General features: G+C 39.5%; 3 protein-coding genes across 3 annotated transcripts in view; 2 read left to right on the top strand and 1 right to left on the bottom strand.

Annotated features, from left to right (window-relative positions):
• The window catches only part of LOC132151479 (PRELI domain containing protein 3B-like), a 401,075-nt gene that overhangs the window by 221,859 nt on the left and 156,190 nt on the right, over positions 1-23,026 (top strand). The window lies entirely within an intron of this gene.
• LOC132151476 (neurexophilin-2-like) overlaps positions 1-23,026 on the top strand; it is a 199,281-nt gene that overhangs the window by 129,929 nt on the left and 46,326 nt on the right. The gene's annotated exons all lie outside the window — the stretch shown is intronic.
• On the bottom strand, positions 438-10,766 carry LOC132151208 (cytochrome c oxidase subunit NDUFA4). Its single transcript, XM_059559320.1, has 4 exons — positions 10,588-10,766; positions 3,191-3,276; positions 2,691-2,751; positions 438-547 (listed from the first exon to the last, which is right to left on the bottom strand). Exons 1-4 carry the CDS (start codon positions 10,633-10,635, stop codon positions 491-493), a joined length of 252 nt encoding a protein of 83 aa, XP_059415303.1. The 5' UTR covers positions 10,636-10,766; the 3' UTR covers positions 438-490.

The following is a 23,026-nucleotide window of genomic DNA, read 5'->3' on the forward strand; positions in this document are numbered from 1 at the left end:
GACCTTTCCATGAAGCAGCACAGAAACACCAGGAAACAACTAGAATGATTTAAGGTGAGATCTGTGGAAAAATTAATACTAGATGATATGCTAGAAGACAGTCTATTATAGATCTAATTCATGCTAGTGTTGGTATTAAATCATTTAGCAGAAATGGACTATTTCAATTTTCACGTGTGCCTTGTATTTTTATGATCATCAAGGTTTAAAGGGATATATCTCTGTGCATTAGAATGTTTTCGGTTTCAGTTTATTTTTTAGTTCAGGTTAGAATAAGTATATTCTTTACATAAATATATTACGCTAAATGATGATGACACATTATTACACCCATATATTTGTATTTTATTTTATTTTCACTTGTTACTTGAAACATTGAACACTGCCTCATCTTTGTGTCTGTGTGTGTGTGTGTGTGCGTGCGTGCGTGCGTGCGCGTGTGTGTGCGTGCGTGTGTGTGTGTGCGCGCCTGCAGTTCCACTGAGGTCTTTTAAAAGTCAGGTCCTTCTTTCTTCAGACTTTCATAGTCTGTGGTGACGGCCACCAACTGTGTAGAGAGAGCAAGAGAATACATTTAAATGTAGTTAGCGTAAATTAAGTTCATCAGAATATCATAAAATATAAAATAAGCATACAAACAAGAGCGCGCGCGCGCACACACACACACACACAGAGACTGTCTGACAGGTTCTGCTGGCCCACGTTACAAGATCCCACTCCGCATTTATGTTTTGTCAGTGAAAGTGTATTTGAAAGTTTTAAAGTTTATGAACTGATTTCATAAAGGAAATAAATCCAGCATATTTACATCTTAGTGCATGTGCTGAAAAATCCCACAGACGCACAAATCCTGCATGCGTGTTTTTCAGAAAAGGTCTCGGAGCGTCAGCTTTTATGTGACAGAATGCTTGTTTGCGTTGTGAATGCGTGACAGGAGACACGTTCTTCAGCCGCTGTTATTTTATTCTTTCATTCTCATTGATTGCTCTCTCTCTCTCTCTCTCTTTCTCTCTCTCTCTCTCTCTCTTTCTCTCTCTCTCTCTCTCTCTCTCTCTCTCTCTCTCTCTTCTTCTGTTTCTCTCATTATGATTAACGTTGAGACTCCTTTGGATTCTTGATTTCTGACCTTTGGCTCCTGTTGAGAATCAAACACGTTGAGACCTTTCGCGAGCCCTAACGCAAACTTCCCGAAACTTATGCTCTCCATCTGCCTTTGTTAATACTTTCATTAATTGTTGGAGGTGATCAAGACGTTCCAAATGAGAACAAAACATTCTCCCGCTGCGATATAAATTATTCCTTCCTTTAAATGTTGATGAACCCTGTTTTTTGCACGAGCCTAATGTGCATCTAGAAATGCATCCTTAAAATATCCATGAAAAGCACTGTTCATCTGCATTAACACAGTGATTTTGAATGTGTTTCTTTTGTATGTGTAGACATGCACATTTTGGTTGTGTTACATGAAATTAAAAAAGTAAAAAAGTAAACTGCATTTACAAGATGATAAAGGATCATCATCATTATTTTTTTCTGTTTTAATTCAATTTATGATGGGGATGTAAACTGAATCATTATTCTATTATACAACTATATAATATTTTATATATGTAACTTATATAGTTTTATTGTACATGGAAAAAAAAACATTCATTTTATTGATTACATGAAATTTACCGTCAATACAGTCACTGCATTTCTATAGTCTTTGGCTGCATCCATTGCATCCGACATGTTTTCTCACTGATACGCCCCCAACTCGGAAACTCAGGGCCTAAAGAAAATTTTTAGTTTCCCGCTCATAATAACGACTTTGTGGTGGCGTTCATGTGCATGTAACATGTAACATGTAAATACGATCTATCTGACATGACTTGAATGCAACATACCTCTAGATTTACCCACATAGTAATTATTGTGGCGTTGCTTTACTGATATCTGCTGTGCTACAGTAAATTAATTGTTACAAAAAGACATTTCTGCCTGAGAAGGAATGTTGAACAAAACAACTAAAACGGACATGAGAAATCATGACATAATACTGACATCACACATCACACACCGATGTATTATTATTCATGAACAAATATAACATACGTGCATCTACTGGTGTTCTATTACGATGTCCTTCATGAATAAAAATGGTGTCTGATGTAGTTTCAAATACAGCAGTTTCATTGGTTGCTGTCAGGGCATGTTGACATGGTCAAATATCACATGTTCCTTTTAAAGACTTTTGGCCCCATCAGCCTTCCATACTGACTTGACATCTTTATCCAACAGCAGTATTGCTCTTGTGATCGATGGACAGACAAAAGTTGATTACATATGAGGAATTGTGACATCAAGATTCTCTTTCAAATCCGTACATTTTAGAAGGTTGAAAAAAAGATTTATATTTTAAAAAGGGGATTTTGGGTTCTAAAACTAGCTTATGTTTTTATTGTTGTCATATGTGTAAACATCACAAACATTTGGATTCTCCGTTTCGTGACCCCTTTAAATTCTCGCCGTCTTTGAAACCTTCCAACTGCATGTTTCCACAAACACGGTTGCAAACGTGCAGGTCCTGTCACGCATCACTCCGCCGTGCCAGATGAAACTGGGCTGATCCGGGAACAGCGGGGGTGACGGATCTGCCTGCGCTGTCAGTCTGCAGCTGATCACAGAGCAGTCGCTGGGCTGTTTACCTTGTACTGATAGGTCGGGTCGAGATTGTTCCACGGTTCAGGGTTATTCTTCCTGTCCCAGCTGACAGAATGAGGGTAAGGCCAGACCGGAGAGGAAAGAGAGAGCGAGTGAAAACAGAGCGATGGAAGGAGGAGGAGGAGGATGAGGGGCTGTAAAAGAGGGTAATTACCAGGCGGAGATGACAGAGGCCAGTTATTTGGCAGCCTACTGTCATTCATTAAGCAAAGTTTGTTTCTCGTGAAGAACAATGAACACACACAAGCCAAACAAACACAATGATGGACAGAATATTGTTAGGATGTTCTTAGCCCCATTACTTTGGTAAAATCAGCAATGAACAGCTATAAGTGGCATTTTTCCCTTTGCATATGTGTATTTAATTAGTGTTATGCCGTATTGTACAGTAAATGCTCAGTAAAATGAGCACTGTTATAAAACGTGATGATTTTCTGGGTGTTTTTGTCCATCTCATTGCTATTCTCTGCTGGTCTGGTCTCACCTGATGTAAGGTCCACGAGCCAGCCGGATCAGATAGAGAAAAGCTCCACTCACTCCAACAAACATGAAGAGGAACTGAGGCATGAGCTGAAAGAGTATGAGATGATCATCAGATGTCAGTGTGAGTTCAGGTGAGTGTTACTCAAGTAAAGTCAGTCGAACCAGATTTACAGAAAATCATGATGTTATTGTATTTATCATCATTTAGCGGAGCTGGGCGATAATATAGTTTACATTTTGCAACAATCTAAACAACCATGCAGCAATATCTCAATAACATTTACACGGATGCATTTGTTAAATTCATTTATGAAAAGAGATTTGCATTTCATTTAACGCTTAGATGTTATCTGTTCATGCATTCTCAGAGAATTGAACCCATGACATTGGTGTTGTAAGTGCCGTGATCCATTTGTTTGATCTACAGTAATGCTGTACACTAAACCTAAAATAATAGATATGCTGTCAACATGTTTATAGCTAGATAGATCTGTAGTCCTTAAGCTCAAACAGTAGAATACAGTGCGTGCAAAGCCAAGGTCATAGGTTCGATTCCCAGGGAATGTGTGAATTGATAAATTGTGTACCTTGAATGCACTGTAAGTTAATAAATGCATCTGCTTAATGCATAAATGTTGATTTCTAGATTTCCTGTTGCATTGCTCAGACAGTAATGCATAGTGCATGCAACACCAAAGTCATGGGTTTGATTCCCAGTGAATGCATGAACTGATAAATTGTGTATCTTGAATGCAATATAAGTCGATAAAAGCATCTTCCAAATGCATACAACATGTAGATCTAGCTTTCCTGTAGCACTCCTCATATATTAGAGAATGGTGCATGCAATGCTAAAGTCAAGGGTGTGATTCACAGATAATGCATGAACTGAAAAAAATGTAAACCTTAAAAGCATTGCAAGTTGGCTTTACATAGAGGTGTCTGCCATAAATGTAAATACCTGAGTAATGACTCATCTGGTTTAAGTAACTTAATCTAACTTACTCAGCAAGAACTGTTGCTGCATCATTGAGCTGAAAGAGGGAAGTGCAGGTGTTACGAATGCGGTCTGACATCAAGTGTGAAATGGAGCTTGTGTAGTTAGAAGTGTGTGTGTTCATGTACTTGCATTGAGTAGGTTTTAGGTCTAAATGAACAAACACACACACACACACACTCACACTCTTTTTATATGCATGGAGACACTGTGTTGAGCAGACAAGGACACAGCCTTTAGTGTGTGTGTGTGTGTGTGTGTGTGTGTGTGTGTGTGTGTTTATGTTTATGACTCACACTCCACTGCTGATCAGACTGAGTGACAGGATCACGCATGCACACACACACACACACACACACATCCTACCGAGAGACTTCAGTGTGTGTGTGTGTGTGTGTGTGTGTGTGTAAATGATGACAGGGATTAGAATAGAAATACATATTAAAAGAGGAAATGCGACGCATCAATGCGAATGCCAGAATCGCCACATTTTTTTCTGCGTTTGAGAAAGTGAGAGACAGGCAGACACAGACTTAGCCTTATGTTGTCAAAACTGCCTACAGTAACAGTGATTTGCATAATCCCAAAGGGGTTACTGTGAGATATACAAACTAGCTTATCAAATTTGTTTAAGCATCGTAAGTCGAGCACAACATGTGTTTGCTTTGGTTCCTCTCTCATCTGGCAGCTCGAGTCGATTCTGACGGCCGTTCTGCGGTCATCTGATGCTCGTCATGTTTTTCAGTGTTTGTCTGACACACACCTGCGCTTATAACACACACTTAGCTGTAGAAGACAATTTAAATCAAATCTATTCTCTCCGTAGATGATGATGATGAAGTTTCAGATCAACATTTACTTAAGAATAGAGCAGAATTGGGTAAACTTTATATTAAGGTGTCCTTGTTACACATTACATGTACCCACTATTATAATAACAATTACTTATGCATAATTACATGCATGTAACCCTGAGCCAAACCCAAATCCTAACCCTAACCATATAGTAACTACATGTAGCTAATTAATATTACTCATTAATTATATGTATAACTACACTGTAACAGGAACACCTTAATAAAATGTAACCCAGAATAATTTTTACAGTGTCTTTGCTACATATTATGTTCTTACTATAGTAATTACACTAAATTATGAACAATTACAAGCAACTAGCAGTAATCCTAACCCTATATTAAATTTCTTATATTAGGAATATTTCCATCCATCCATCCATCCATCCATCCATCTTCTACCGCTTATCCGGGGCCGGGTCGCGGGGGCAGCAGTCTAAGCAGAGAACCCCAGACTTCCCTCTCCCTAGACACTTCCTCCAGCTCTTCTGGGGGGACACCGAGGCGTTCCCAGGCCAGCCGGGAGACATAGTCTCTCCAGCGTGTCCTAGGTCTCCCCCGGGGTCTCCTCCCAGTGGGACGCACCCGGAACACCTTCCCGGGAAGGCGTCCAGGAGGCATCCGGAACAGATGCCCGAGCCACCTCAGCTGACCCCTCTCGATGTGGAGGAGCAGCGGCTCTACTCTGAGCTCCTCCCGGGTGACTGAGCTTCTCACCCTATCTCTAAGGGATCGCCCAGCCACCCTGCGGAGACAGCACATTTCGGCCGCCTGTATCCGGGATCTTGTCCTTTCGGTCATGACCCAAAGCTCATGACCATAGGTGAGAGTAGGAACGTAGATTGACCGGTAAATCGAGAGCTTCGCCTTGCGGCTCAGCTCTTTCTTCACCACAACAGACCGGTACATCGACCGCATTACTGCAGAAGCTGCACCGATCCGTCTGTCAATCTCCCGTTCCATCCTTCCCTCACTCGTGAACAAGACCCCAAGATACTTAAACTCCTCCACTTGAGGCAGGAACTCTCCACCAACCTGAAGTGGGCAAGCCACCCTTTTCCGACTCCGACTAAGGACCATGGCCTCGGATTTGGAGGTGGTGATTCTCATCCCAGCCGCTTCACACTCGGCTGCAAACCGTCCCAGTGCATGCTGAAGGTCCTGGCTTGATGAGGCCAACACGACAACATCATCCGCAAAGAGCAGAGACGAAATCGTGTTGTCACCAAACCTGACCCCCTCCGGCCCCTGGCTGCGCCTAGAATGTCTGTCCATAAAAATCATGAACAGAACCGGCGACAAAGGGCAGCCCTGCCGGAGTCCAACACGCACCGGGAACAAGTCTGACTTACTGCTGGCAATACGAACCAAGCTCCTGCTCCGGTCGTACAGGGACCGGATAGCCCTTAGCAAACACACCCTCCGGTCCCCCTTCTTAAAAAGAGGGACCACCACCCCGGTCTGCCATCCCAGAGGCACCGTCCCCGACTGCCACGCGATGCTGCAGAGGCGTGTCAGCCAAGACAGCCCCACAACATCCAGAGACTTGAGGTACTCAGGGCGGATCTCATCCACCCCCCGGTGCCTTGCCACCAAGGAGTTTCTTGACTACCTCGGTGACTTCAGCTTGGGTGATGGACGAGTCCACATCTGAGCCCTCAGCCTCTGCTTCCTCAATGGAAGACGTGACAGCGGGATTGAGGAGATCCTCGAAGTATTCCTTCCACCGTCCAACGACATCCCCAGTTGAGGTCAACAGCTCCCCACCTCTACTGTAAACAGCGTTGGTAGGGCACTGCTTCCCTCTCCTGAGGCGCCGGACGGTTTGCCAGAATCTCTTCGAGGCTGACCGATAGTCCTTCTCCATGGCCTCACCGAACTCCTCCCAGGCCCGAGTTTTTGCCTCCACAACCACCCGGGCTGTAGTCCGCTTGGCCTGCCGGTACCTGTCAGCTGCCTCTGGAGTCCCACAAGCCAACCAGGCCTGATAGGACTCCTTCTTCAGCTTGACGGCATCCCTTACTTCATATTTCATATTTCTAATATTAGTATTTAATTATATAGTAGTACTGTAACTAGAACTCTTTAAAAATACGTTCTTCACTAATAAAAATTAAAACCATCAGTGCACAATTTTCCACACCACAATCTGTCAAGCACATCTTTCAAGAAAACATACACTCATTCACATCCTTCTCTTCACTCTCTGAGGCAGAAGTCTCTAAACTCATCCTTTCTAATCGTCCTTTTACTTGTCCACTTGATCCTATTCCATCTCATCTCCTTCAAGCCATTTCTTCTGCAGTTGTACCTGCACTCACTCACATTACTAACACATCAGTGTTTTCCCCTCATCATTTAGACAGGTTCGTATAACCCCTCTACTTAAGAAACCCACCCTCAATCCATCACTTTTAGAGAACTATAGACCAGTTTCCATTCTTCCTTTCATTGCAAAAACATTTGAACGAGCCGTGTTCAACCAAATTCAACCAAAAGCTGATTCCAAAATCTTTGATACTTATCCTGCTGGATCTGTCCGCTGCTTTTGACACGGTTAACCACCAGATCCTTCTGTCAAACCTGTTGGGAAAAGGCATCTCAGGAACCACACTTCAATGGTTTGAGTCTTACCTATCAGATAGGTCCTTCAAAGTATCTTGGAGAGGTGAGATGTCCAAGTCACAACATCTAACTACTGGGGTGCCTCAGGGCTCAGTTCTTAGACCACTTCTCTTCTCTGTCTAAATGGTATCAATAGGTTCTGTTATTCAGAAACATGGTTTTTCATACCACTGCTATGCTGATGACACTCAACTCTACCTCTCATTCCATCCTGAAGACCCGACGGTAGCTATTCGCATCTCAGCTTGTCTAACAGACATTTCTTCCTGGATGAAGGACCATCACCTTCAACTCAACCTTGCCAAGACAGAACTGCTTGTGGTTGCATCAAACCCATAATTTCATCACAATGTCATCATCCAGTTAGGCACATCAACCATAACTCCTTCAAAAACAGCCAGAAACCTTGGAGTTATGATTGATGATCAGCTGACTTTCTCAGACCACATTGCTAAAACTGTTCGATCCTGCAGATTTGCTTTATTTAACATCAAGAAGATCAGACCCTTTCTTTGGGAACATGCTGCACAACTCCTTGTTCAAGCTCTTGTTCTGTCCAGGCTGGACTATTTCAATGCTCTCTTGGCAGGTCTTCTAATAATTTACTAAATGCTTTGTTTTCTTAAAAAAAACTAACACTGGATTTTGTAATCTTTACTTTTTTTAAATTTATTATATAATTGAAAACAAAAAACATCGCTACATGTACTGCGTAAGTAAGCTAACTGAGACTTGTTATAACACTTGTGTGTCATTGCTCTTTTGTTGATTCTGATTGCTTCTATTGTCCTCATTTGTAAGTCGCTTTGAATAAAAGTGTCTGCTAAATGACTAAATGTAAATTAGTTTTTCATAAATTACCTTTTTTTAGTTTATCTCTTAATACAGTGTATGAATAAATGGGAACATTGATTGAAAATACAAAAATGTAAGTAATTTTCTCTGTAATTTGTTTACATTGTTTTGCGCTTTTTTGTGTATCACAATTACCTTTTTTCTACCTTCCTGCTGAACACTTTATCTATAATGATTGTATTTTTTTGATGATTTCAGGTGTTTTTCCCTGTGAATGGATGTATGCTGTACACATTTGAGCAAACGTGATAACTGTACGAACACTGACAGAATATATGAACACATCAGACGTGGCGCTTTGCTCCTCTGCTCTTCTCATGAGTGTCATATTCAGCGTTCACACTTTTGAGTGAGGAAAATGACAACTTTCTTATTTATTTGTGAAGTCACACTTGTTAGTCACTGTAACACCTGTGTGATGACCGAGAAAGAGAGAAATAGACAGCTTTAACAGCATCTGCTGCAACATCTGCTCCTGACCTGCAACAACTCAGAGACTTCAACTTTATTCAGCCGCTGCTAAACCGAGAGTTTTCTGTCCTTTACTCTTATACATACGCTCAAAGAAAAAGCTTGCTTTTGCTATAAAAGTAGATGGAATCTGGAAGCCAGGTTCTGATAGAGAATGAAAAAATAAAAAAGTAATTGCGACTTTTTATCTCACAATTTGAGAAGTAAAAACATACCTCAGAAGTGCAAGATGCAAAGTCAGAATTAAGACTGACTTCCCTGCGATTATGAATTTATGTCTTGCAGTTCTGACTTTATTCTGAGTTTATATCCCATTTCTGATTTTTTTTTTAAGAATTATGAGATATTAACTTGCAATTCAGAGAAAAATCTGACAGAAATGCAAGATATAAACTCATAATTCTAAATTAAAAAGAAACAAATTAATTGCGACTTTTTATCTTATATTTTGAACTTCTCACAATTGTTGAGTTATAAACTTGCAATTGCGAGTAAATATCTTGCAGTTCAGATTTTTTTTCCTCATAATTGCGAGTTTATATCTCATAATTCTGCATTCATAACTTGCAGTCCTGAGTTTATATCTTGTAATTCTTAAAAGTTGCAAGAAAAAGAGATATATAAGAGTTGGAAGGAAAATAAGTCCAGGTTGTAAGAAAAAAGTTGCAATTACCTTTTTTTTATTTACATTTTTTTATTTTGTTTTATTTTGAGCATTAACAGGCTTCCATAAATCTTAATGACAAATTAAAGACTGCAAACATCACTTTCTCAATCTGAATGTTTGTCCTGTTTTCAGTAAAAATATCTAAACATCCTAAAATGATACACTAGTTTCAATCCAGCAAACGTTTGTTTTTATACTAAAACAATTTTTAAAAAAAAGCAATTTGCCAACTGAGTAATAAATTAAATTTAAGCAGGTTTTCAATTAGGAAGTCGTTTTGGTACGGTTTTGGTTTGGTTTTGTTTGTTTTTTGCATCATATGATTTTTCTTACCACTTTCACAACTTGTCATTTACAAGCCTCTTGAAGAAAGAATGAGCTGAAGATGCAGAGGCCTGTAACCGATATCCAAGTAACACTAAGTGTTACATAATATTCACTTTTACTATCTGTTACTTCTAAACACACTGGTGGTTTTAATGCGGTTCGGTGGCGTTGTGTAACAGTCATTCATTTCGTTTTGGTAACCTGCCAAACACACAATGTGAATCTGGGTCATCAGGCGCTCATTGTCAGTAACAGAGCTATTGTTTCAGCAAACAATGTCTGTTTTGTCTGTGTGTGGTAATGTATATGCCTTTATTGTTTAGTTTAAAATGCATGGAAATAAATCATTCACTCTGACTAATATTTAAAGACTTAAAAAAACACCAATGAGACATTAATTTTGAGATGTGTTTATCTACAATAAACAAATGAAATGGAACGTCAATATCAGCAGCTCTTCACAAACCTCACCTGTTCTCAGAAAAACAAACTACTGTATTACAATGACGCAGAATCACAATAGAGAAGCTGCAGTCATTTAGGAGTTTCTCATTACTGATGGAGGAATTGTGAGGCTAATGTCAGATGAGGGTTTAACTTACCCCGGGATGTTTCTTCGCCTGCTTGTACATGGTTCTGAACATCTTCATCTTCCACAACACACAGCGACAGAAAACACAGTAAATGTGGCTGAAAGCGAGAACAAGAGTGGACTGTTAGTTGTGTGAGAGGGTCAGTGAGTGATGGACGGTTACTGAGATCCAATCAACACACTGACAATGACTACCGCAAGCCAAACCCAGTGACGACATTTTTGGAAGTGACATTTGATAAAAAATACAGGAAAAAAATCTGTAATCTTGCTAAATATTATTAGAATATAAAATATTGGTTTCTATTTTAATAGCCTTTAAAATATCATTTATTTATATGATGTGCAGCTGAATTTCCATCATCATTACTCCAGTATAAAGTGTCACATGAGTAGATTAGATTAGATCAGATTAGATTAGATTAGATTCAAATTTATTGTCATTGCACGTGTAAGGTACAAGGCAACGAAATGCAATAAGCATCTAACCAGAAGTGCAATAAGCAGTAAGTACAGAATATACAAGGTCTACAATATGTTACAAATGTACAATAAATAAACAGATAAGGTAGTGTTATGGACATAATTACAGATTTTAAATACTATTAGCATGATATATAGATAGGTGTACTATGAACATACTATACAGATGGATTATGTAAAAGTGTATGTACACTATAGGCAGAACATATGAACATCATTTACACTAGTGCAATGGTCAGTAAAGTGTATAGAAAATATTTTAGTGTGCAAATGGATTACTCAGTGTTACTCAAGTTCCCAGGAACTTGAAGCTGGAGAAACGTTCAAAAACCATCCCGTTGATGTGGATGGGGTCATGCGTGCTTCCTTTCTTCTTCCTGAAGTCTACAATGAGCTCATTTGTCTTGCTGGTGTTAAGGGAGCAGGTTGTTGTCAGCGCACCATGTGGCCAGGTGCTGTACCTCTTCCCTGTAGACAGTCTTATTGTTGTATCTGATGAGGCCAATCACTGTGGTGTCATCTGCAAACTTAATGATGGAGTTGGATCCATGCACAGGCTTGCAGTCGTGGGTGTAAAGGGAGAAATGGAATGGGCTCAGCACAGAGCCCTGTGGTACGCCAGTGTTGAGTGTGATGAGGGTGGAGCAGGTGTGGCCTGACCTAAAATGCTGAGGTCTGCTGGTCAGAAAGTCCATAATCCAGTTGCAGAGGGAAGTGTTGATGTCCAGGTCTCTATGTTTTGTGGTCAGCTTGGAGAGAATGACGGTGTTAAATGCTGAGCTGAAGTCAACAAACAACATCCGTACATATGTGTTGTTATTGTCCAAGTGTGTCAGCACTGTGCATACTGCATCCTCTATGCTCCTATTTCTGCGGTAGGCAAATTGTTGTGGGTCCAGTGTGGGTGGGACGCAGTCTTTGAGGTGTGTTTGAACCAGTTGCTCGAAGCACTTCATAATGATGGGTGTGAGTGCTACGGGGCGGCAGTCATTTACAGTTTTTCTCGATTGTTTACACACATTTTCTGAAAGCATGCCTCATATTCTCAAAACTCTACACACAAATCCAAAAACACACACACAATGGGCAAAACCCCTCAATGCTCCTGCAAAATGAAACTTTACATTCAAAACAAAGTTATTTCTTCTCAAAATGGTATTTTGCTTTCAAATGACACACACAAACCATCATATGAATAGACATTTATAAGAACCATTTGAAAAACACTATGATGAATGGAAAACACTTATTCTCCATTCATCATAATCAGTGTTACACTTACTACAGACAGTACATACATAAGTGTGTTGTAAAATATTTGAGAATATTGTTTTTACAGAACACACAAATACACGGTAACGAATATATTTAATTATTCCCACAAAAACAATGTACACAGTGTACATCCCAACCAACACAAAGTAGGACATACAGTGGTCTACATACAAAACAACAGAAGAATTTACTGTATACAGTTACAGTAATACTGTAAAAAAAAAAACACTATGCTGCATCCTCTCTTCTGTTGCGGTCTGGCCACAGCACCTCATCCACATCACAAGCAATGTTTTCCCTGGCCAAGCAGTGGGGGAAATATCGCCTAGCATGGCGATTCCAGCCATGAAAAGCATACACTTTCCATCTCCAGGCAGAAAAAAATTCCTCAATAGGATTGAGGAATGGAGAATATGGAGGGAGATAAACAACTAAAAAGCGTGGGTGGGCAGTGAACCAGTTACGAACCAGAGCAGCCCTGTGGAAACTTACGTTGTCCCAAATGACAACGTACCTGAGCTGCTCTGGGCCATCTCCCTGATCTGGTGGAATGAGTGTGTTGTGTAGGGTGTCCAGGAATGTGATCAGATGGGCGGTGTTGTAGGGGCCAAGGGTAGCATGGTGATGGATGACGCCGTGATGGGTAATCGCTGCACACATTGTGATGTTCCCTCCGCGCTGGCCAGGGACTTCAACAATGGCACGCTGGCCGATTATATTCCTTCCCCTCTTTCGTCTTTTTGTGAGGTTGAACCCAACCTCATCAATGAAGATGAACTGGTGCTCCACTGCAGCCACCTCTAGCTCAAGGACTCTCTGAAACACACATGACAATATCAGAAATAGACATGGAGTGGTCACTATTGTGAAGCTCAATCATTATGATTACAATATTGAAATATGTATAATTTACAGTAATGTATACGGTGTTGAGAGTATGCATCAATTGTGGGACTCACTTGCACATAGTTATGTCGCAATTCTTTGACTCTTTCTGAATTGCGTTCAAATGGCACCCTGTAGACCTGCTTCATCCTGAGATGATTTCTGCGCAAGACACGGTCCAGTGTTGATAAGCTTACCCTATCAATATTTTGAAATATGTCATTGTTTTCTATTATCTTTCTTTGTATTTGTCGTAATGTTATGGCATTGTTTTCTAGGACCATGTTAATGATTTGAGTTTCCTGTTCAGGAGACAGAACACGTTCTCGACCGCCTTGTGTTGGTAATCTTTCAGTTCTACCAAACAAATACATAGTAAAATAGTGTAAATACAAAGTAGGTATACATTTCCTATATACATGAAGCATACTTTACAGCATTTTTACAGTCCTACAGAACAGTCCACAGGCAATAATGTACTACTGTACTCATTGAATACTGTATTTATATGTAGTACTGCAATTTTCTAGTGAGAGTAGATTTCTTACCTATTCTCATTTCGGAAAGTCCGGATGATGGATGGCACGGTGTACCTGCTCAAATTTGGCTGTACTCTTTGCCCAGCCTCCCTCATTGTTAGACCATGGTTGACCACATGATCAACTAAAGTGGCTTGGATCTCATCAGAGATTACGTTTCTTGGCCTTCCTCGTCCCCGTCCCCGTCCTCCTCCTCCTCCTCCTCCTCCTCCTCCTACTCTCACTCCTCTGGCTCTGCCTCTGTATCCAATGTTGGCATCCATTTTTTTCATTGAATAGCTCACCTGTTGCCCTTTTATGCTAAAGCTCTGATTGCTAAGTGTAAAACTGTGTGACGGGTGTTTGCCCATGTGATGAGTCAGTGTGCATATCTGAATGGCAGTGTGTTCCTTGTGAAAACAAGAAATTTTCCGCATGAAAATTGTGCCTAAAGCAGAGAATTGTGTGTAGTGTTTTGAAAAAAGTGTGTTTTAGAACTGCAGTTTGAGTGTAAAGCAGGAATTGTGCTTGTAGTTTAGCAGAATTGGCTCAGGGGGTTGGTGAATGAGTTACATGTTGTGGTCATTGTGTCTCAAGTACCAGCAAATGTGTGTAAACAATCGAGAAAAACTGTAAGCACATCGGGAAGGAGTGTTTAGGCACTGGCACGATGGCTGTGGACTTGAAGCATGTTAGCACAGTTGCTTGGGTGAGGGACAAGTTGAAAATGTCTGTGAAGACCCCTTCAAGCTGCTCTGCACATGCCCTAAGCACACGTCCATGAATGCCATCTGGGCCAGCAGCCTTGCGTGCGTTGATCCGGCTCAATGCAGTGTGGACATATATTGGATGCTATAGACTGCCATAGAGATATATGAATATATTAATATATATATATGAATGATAATAATGCATATTTGTCTCCTGATATTACAGACCTCTTGATATAAACTGGCAAACCTTGATCATGGAGAGATAAGGGAAATTCACACAGGACAGTGAATGCCTGAATGTGTATTTTTCTGTGAATTATTCGCCATATTTTTTCCTCTTCTCTGAAAACAGAAGAATCACATAAACTGAACAGCAGCGTCTCGTCACATCGATATTGAGCTGCGGGTTTCCATTGTTAAAGACGCTTGAAATGAAGGAGGTAAAAGACGTGAAGAAATTACATTAGTGAGGAATTGATTGTGTTTGATTTCTTTTGGTTCTGCTCCTTCTTTGACATTTGGTTCTGTATGAATGCATATGAACACACACACACACACACACACGCAAGTCAGCCTACTCATGTATGACAACTAATATTCAATAACATAATAAGTTTAACTGCAGTGACACTGTCAGCTGCAAAATGAGACTAATGCTCTTTTAGAGCTGCTTTACAGCTGAAATTGTTCATTGTTTCACGATTGATTAAATTTGGGACTACAACACTTATTGAACTGAAAATACAGCTAATTCGTTACTAACACTGTTATTTTCTGTAAAGCTGCTTTGAAACAATCTGCATTGTATAAAGCAATATAGAAATAAATGTGAAAAATAGAATTATGGGTGATATTGGTTGTGAGTAGAAGAATTCTAATTATTTTCTTGTCAAACATACTCCTACGATGATATTTGTTCTATTTTCAACTTTTTGTAGTGTATTCTAGAAACACATTTTTGAAGCAAGAAGAAACTCATTTTACAGATATGAGAAGAAACATAATTTACAATTAAAAATATTGAGTTGATCAAACTGACTTGGAGAAAGGTGCTGTAATAAATGTGTAATAAATGTGAAGTATTTCCATATAAGAACTGTGGGAAAACTATTTGTTTATTCATGTAATAATTGTCAAGCGCTTGATGTTTGAGATAACACAACACTATCATACATTTATTTATTTAACACAAATACTTTTTTGCATTTCAAATTTGCACAAATCATACCTGTACAAACATAATTGTCTATATTGTGTTTTTGCTATTTTGTAGATGGTCTATTTTGTATATTATTCATTTTATTATCTCTGTCCTATCTTGTCACTGTCATTCTGTGGCACTGTGGAGCTTCTGAGCTTCTTTTTTCTTTTATTTTGAATAAAGACATTTTTTGGAGAGAAAACTATTTGGAGAGAGAGAGAAATCTTAAGACTATAACAAAGCAAAATCAATTTCCTTCCATCAGCGTGATCTCAAACATCAGGCGACCTCACACACATCACCTCCATCAATCTTAAAGCAGCTATATGTGTGTTAGCATTAGCCTTCACACAACACCGCTATAAATGTTTGAACAGGTTAGAAACACAGTGAAACGTGTGTGTGATGTGTGTTGAAGAGCTTGTTCTACAGATTCAAAGTAAGCACAAAGAAAAGATGTTCTGAAAGTTTGAGAGTCCAGTGTGTGTCAGACAGAACACCACATCTGATACTATTTGCATAAAAATATGTTTTTCTTAAAAATGAAATGGTTAATGAATTATTTGTGATTCAGGCTCTGGAGGAGACAGACGGAGGAACGGGGATCTGAAGCAGCGGGCGGCTCGTCTGCAGCTGTGAACGCTCACATGAGGAATTGAAGCCATCTGTGAGTCTGATAAGTGTGAGTCTGTCAGTCACCATCCTGAACCGGAACACAACCGTACTCAACAGAGTCACACCTCAACAGACACGACTGACTGTTGCAGATGCACTGTACAATCAAAACAAAACTCTTTACAACCACCTTCAGCCTCGCAGCCTTTAACAGACTTCAGTGTTCATCAGTTTGAACATTTTAACAACCACACAGCTACACCTTGATGGCTGCATAGCAACAACTTGACAACAGCATAGCTACACCTTGACAACCACACATGTACACCTTGATGACTGCATAGCGACAACTTGACAACAGCACAGCTACACCTTGACAACCACACAGCTACACCTTGATGGCTGCATAGCAACAACTTGACAACAGCATAGCTACACCTTGACAACCCCACAGCTACACCTTGATGGCTGCATAGCAACAACTTGACAACAGCACAGCAACACATTGACAACCGCACAACTACACCTTGATGGCTGCATAGCAACAACTTGACAACAGCATAGCTACACCTCGACAACCGCACAGGTTCACCTTGATGGCTGCATAGCAACAACTTGACAACAGCATAGCTACACCTCGACAACCGCACAGGTTCACCTTGATGGCTGCATAGCAACAATTGACAACAGCATAGCTACACCTTGAAAACCGCACAGGTACACCTTGATGGCTGCATAGCAACAACTTGACAACAGCATAGCTACACCTTGACAACCACACAGCTACACCTTGATGGCTGCATAGCAACAACTTGACAACAGCATAGCTACACCTTGACAACCCAACAGCTACACTTTGATGGCTGCATAGCAACAACTTGACAACAGCATAGCAACACCTAGACAATCACACAGCTACACCTTGATGGTTGCATAGCAACAACTTGACAACAGCACAGCAACACATTGACAACCGCACAGCTACACCTTGATGGCTGCATAGCAACAACTTGACAACAGCATAGCTACACCTTGACAACTGCACAGTTACACCTTGATGGCTGCATAGCAACAACTTGACAACAGCACAGCAACACCTTGACAACCCCACAGCTACACCAAGATGGCTGCAAAGCAACACCTTGACAACCGCACAGCTACACCTTGATGGCTGCATAGAAACAACTTGACAACAGCACAGCAACACCTTGACAACTGCACAGCTACACCTTGATGGCTGCATAGCAACAATTTGACAACAGCACAGCTACACCTTAACAACCGCACATCTACACCTTGATGAATGCATAGCAACAACTTGACAACAGCACAACAACACCTTGACAACCGCACAGCTACACCTTGATGGCTGCATAGCAACACCTTGACAACCGCACATCTACACCTTGATGGCTGCATAGCAACAACTTGACAACAGCATAGCTACATATTGACAAAGGCACAGCTACACTTTGATGGCTGTATAGCAACAACTTGACAACAGCATAGCTACAAATTGACAACCGCATAGCTACACCTTGATGGCTGCATAGCAACAACTTGACAACAGCACAGCAACACCTTGACAACCGCACCGCTACACCTTGATGGCTGCATAGCAACAACTTGACAACAGCATAGCTACACATTGACAACCGCACAGCTGCACCTTGCTGGCTGCTTAACAACAACTTGACAACAGCACAGCAATACCTTGACAACCGCACAGCTACACCATGATGGCTGCATAGCAACAGCTTGACAACAGCATAGCTACATATTGACAAAGGCACAGCTACACTTTGATGGCTGCATAGCAACAATTTGACAACAGCATAGCTACACATTGACAATCGCATACCTACACCTTGATGGCTGCATAGCAACAACTTGACAACAGCACAGCAACACATTGACAACCGCACAGCTACACCTTGATGGCTGCATAGCAACAACTTGACAACAGCATAGCTACACCTTGACAAAGGCACAGCTACACCTTGATGGCTGCATAGCAACGACTTGACAACCACACAGCAACACCTTAACAACCGCATAGCTACACCTTGATGGCTGCATAGCAACAACTTGACAACAGCATAGCTACACATTGACAACCGCACAGCTACACCTTGCTGGCTGCTTAGCAACAACTTGACAACAGCACAGCAATACCTTGACAACCACACAGCTACACCTTGATGGCTGCATAGCAACAACTTGACAACAGCATGGCTACACATTGACAAAGGCACAGCTACACCCTGATGGCTGCATAGCAACAACTTGACAACATCATAGCTACACATTGACAACCGCACAGCTACACCTTGATGGCTGCATAGCAACAACTTGACAAGAGCACAGCAACACCTTGATGGCTGCATAGCAACAACTTGACAACAGCACAGCAACACCTTGACAACCGCACAGCTACACCTTGACAACCACATAGCAACATTTTGACACCCACATAGCAACACCTTCACAGTTGCATAGCAGCACCATGACAACCGCATAGCAACACCCTGAAACCTGCATAGCAAAACTTTGACAAATGAATACCAACACACAAAAAATGCATACCAACACCCTGATACTGCATAGCAACATCTTGACAACTGCTTAGTAACCCCTAGACACCTGCATAGCAACACCTTGACAACCACACAGAAAAACTTTAACAACGACACCTTTACAGTCACATTTCTCGCAGTGAGTTTTGCACACTCCTTTATTTTTTCAGAAAATGTAAAAAAAAAAAATATATTATTATCCTGAGGCTGTTGCACATGATCCTGCAGCGTTTGCTTGGAATCAGCTCTTGGTTTTCACACGTGTGTCAGTGTCATAAAACTGAGCCAATGTGTTTCGAAAAAAAAAAGCCTTTTATATTGATGTTGGTAAAAAGCCTCCACGCCGTGAGTCTACGAACATTAGCTATGGTGCTAAAGTGACAGGACGGCGTTGGTAATTCAGTTTTTAGAACAATGCATCCCGTTCCCATCACACCCCGAGAAAGAGCTTCATAAATGAAAGAGGAGAGCAAGAGAATTCAGCTCTCGGAGTAACGCTGTGAATAATGTGCATATTAGAGGATGTTATTGCTGCTTTTTACTGTCCACCCGAATAATGAATTTATCACTTTATGGCAAAATCCATAATGGAATTACATGAAGGTGTTTTGCGGAGAAGTCATTACAAACTGAATTATTTGTCTCTTTGGGTCTCTCTCTCTCTCTCTCTCTCTCTCTCTCTCTCTCTCTCTCTCTCTCTCTCTCTCTCTCTCTCCCTGTCTCTCTCTCTCTCTCTCTCTCTCTCTGTCTCTCTCCCTGTCTCTCTCTCTCTCTCTCTCTCTGTGTATCTGTCTCTGTCTCTCTCTCTCTCTCTCTCTCTCTCTCTTCAGTCGTGTCGGGCCTCACTGACGCCAAACAACAGCCTGCAGCCAACAGCACAATCAGACGAACAATTACTAATATTTCTGTGCTCCTCTCTTCTGTTTTCCACTCATAGTTTTATGAAGCTCTTCAAAACTGAGTCTCAGGTCTGTTCTGATTCAGAAACACAGATAAATACAATAACAATATACAGCAAACTATCGATGTCCCTCTCTCTCACATTGCTTCCTTTCAGCCTGTACTGTCCTATATAAATATATGCAACAATGCCAAAATAAATCTAATAAAAATAATTATTAATATATAATATTTTTACATAAATAATTATTATAATAATGTAATTATATATATATATATATATATATATATATATATATATATATATATATACAGTACAGACCAAAAGTTTGGACACACCTTCTCATTCAAAGTTTTCTGTATTTTCATGACTGATGCCTTCAGTGTGAATCTACAATTTTCATAGTCATGAAAATAAAGAAAACTCTTTGAATGAGAAGGTGTGTCCAAACTTTTGGTCTGTACTGTATATATATATATATATAAACTAATTAATATTAAATAAATATTAGAATATATAATTATCCTATTATAAGTCTCTATTTTCCTTTACAATCACCAAAATTCCCAAAAATAAATATTTAAATATATGCATATATATTTATATTAATAACTTATTAATAATATACTTAGTACTTTATTAATATTAAAATATATATATAAAATAAAGTATCTTCTGTCCTTTACAACATAAATGCAAAAATGAAAAATTTTAATCAATAATTATTTACAAAAAAATATAAAATATTTATTAAAAATTATTCATTTATTCATCCACTCTATTCTTTCTTATACAATAGCCAAAAATGCGAATAATCTTTAAATATATGTATATATTTATATTAATTTATAGTAATAAAATACACATAATGATGAATATATATTATTTAAAATTGTAACATATATATATATATATATATATATATATATATATATATATATATATATATATATGAACCAAAAACTGCCACCCTATAAAATATTGTCAAAAATAGATTATTATAAGTTAAATTAAATTAAATTAAATTTTGATCCTAAATCAAAATTGAAAAAAAAGAAAAGAAAATCTCAGCACAATATACATGTATATAGTATGTCCCAGTTTGATTTGAAGATCACTTTTGTTTGCTTGTGTATGCTAACATGTGAGGTGTTTGTGTCTTTGTGTGTAGGTTATGTGGTGACATCAGTCTGTGGAAACATGGGCTTGATCTGAGAGGGTTTCACCGATCCTCCGGTTGAGCCTTGGCACCGTTTCAGTGGAAAAGAGGCCGAGCGTCATCTACTGAGAGAAACCATCGCTCTCCTGCTTCAGTTCATCTGGTCAGAGGTTTTGAGGGCATCTCAGTCTTCAAACCAAAGCTTTTCTTCAGTTAACCCCATTTCTTTGGTCCTCAAACAACAGCATCGTCTGCAGAGATTCACTCATCCGTATTTTTCTTTGATAGTCCCCCATATTGCAAAATCGATTCCTCGCGGAAGTGAAATATCAGTGCGGGTGTGTGGGCTGATTTTCTCAGGTTTATTATGTGCTGAAGAAGTTAATATTATTGACATTAGGCCTCGGTCCGTGACGGATGTCTTTTATTTGAGGAGAAGCGCTCGATATCTTCCGTCATTATGGAGAAAGCTGAAGGCTGTCCTTCTGTTGTTGAGATGCTCTTATTTCTGCTTTATTCTGTTCTCGGCGTAGGACTTGGACTGCTGGTTCGATGTTAAACCGCTGGTGTGTGTGTGTGTGTGTGTGTTTGAGGGTCATCTGTGAGCGTCTGGTTAGCAGCTCGCGCTCACATTACTCTTCATTACGAGCGAGTCGAAGTACAGCGCCCTCGCGTCTCTCACGACAAACTCAAATTTATTGAGCTGCCCGACTCGTGCTAATTGAAAGAAATTGTGTGTCTGTTTGTGTTCCAGGCGCTTTGAGGCCTGCGTGTGGTGGCATCTGGACAGATGAGGATCTGAGGCTCGTGAGCGCCACCTACAGACGAGCGGATGCAGGAAACAGAATAAATCAGTCACCATCCTGCTCTTATTGTGCAACTACTATAAATCTAATCCACTTTGTCTGCATGGAAACACTACATTCATATGAAGTGATATTTACTACAGGCCATACGTGACCCTGGAGCACAAAACCAGGCATAAGGGTCAATTTTTCGAAATAGAGATTTATGCATCATCTGAAAGCTGAATAAATCATTTTTCTATTGATGTCTGGTTTGTTAGGAGGAAAATATTTGGAAATCTGGAATTTGCATCTGAGGATGCAAAAAAAAAATCTAAATATTGAGAAAATCATCTTTAAAGTTGTTCAAATGAATTTCTTAGCAATGCATATTATTAATCAAAAATGAAGTTTTGATATATTAACAGTAGGAAATTTACTAAACATCTTCATGGAACATGATCTTTACTTAATATCCTAATGATTTTTGTCATAAAATAAAAATCTATCATTTTGACCCATACAATGTTGTTGGCTATTTCTACAAATATACTCTAGACTTTTGCTCACCAAGGCTGCATTTAATTGGTCAAAAATCCAGTAAAAACAGTAAAAATTGTGAAATATTATTAGAATTTAAAATAACTGCTTTATATGTGAGTATACTGTAAACTGCAATTTATTCTTGTGATCAAAGCTGGATTTACAGCTTCATTACTCCAGTCTTCAGAAATACAAATATAATAAACATAAACTATATTATCATCAAGATCTATTTTTTTCTTCTTTTTTTATATTTAAAAAATATATATAAATAAATATATTATATATATACTGGCTAAAGTGCATTTATTGAATGAGCTGTGTGCAATGTCCGAACTGATTGCACTGTATTTTCACAGTTTTTTAATGTAAAATAATTTTCTGTTTCTGTTTTTAAATTCATTTTAAATAAGTACATTTTTTAATAATTTTAAAAGTTTAAAAATTGCTGGTTTTATTTTTGTTATTATTTTTCTTCATTATTATTTTACTTTGTTTTATGTAAAGCACTTTGAATAACCATTGTGTATGAAATGTGCTATATAAATAAACTTGCCTTGCCTAGGAACATATTTTGTTATCAGATCCATAGTAATAAACATTAAAAATGATTAATTATTAATAGTGTATTGTTCCGCTCCAGTGAGTTGAGTGTGTTTTGAGAGAATACTTCTGTGTGATTGTTGTTGGACTGTAGTGTTGATTCTCGGTCTGCTCTCTGGTGTGTGTGGAGCTGATTGAGGAATGAAACATAGCCAGAGATGAGTCGAGCGTCGGTGAGTTAAAGGCAGAAAC

This window comes from Carassius carassius, chromosome 10, assembly GCF_963082965.1.
Source record: "Carassius carassius chromosome 10, fCarCar2.1, whole genome shotgun sequence".
Lineage (NCBI taxonomy): Eukaryota > Metazoa > Chordata > Actinopteri > Cypriniformes > Cyprinidae > Carassius > Carassius carassius.

Excerpts from the sequence above, each read along its gene's own strand:
- LOC132151208 (XM_059559320.1), bottom strand. The coding sequence starts at position 10,635 with ATGAAGATGTTCAGAACCATGTACAAGCAGGCGAAGAAACATCCCGGG. Across the intron at positions 3,277-10,587 it reads AGGCGAAGAAACATCCCGGG|CTCATGCCTCAGTTCCTCTT; the intron begins GTAAGTTAAACC and ends ATACTCTTTCAG. Across the intron at positions 548-2,690 it reads ACCCGACCTATCAGTACAAG|TTGGTGGCCGTCACCACAGA; the intron begins GTAAACAGCCCA and ends CTCTCTACACAG.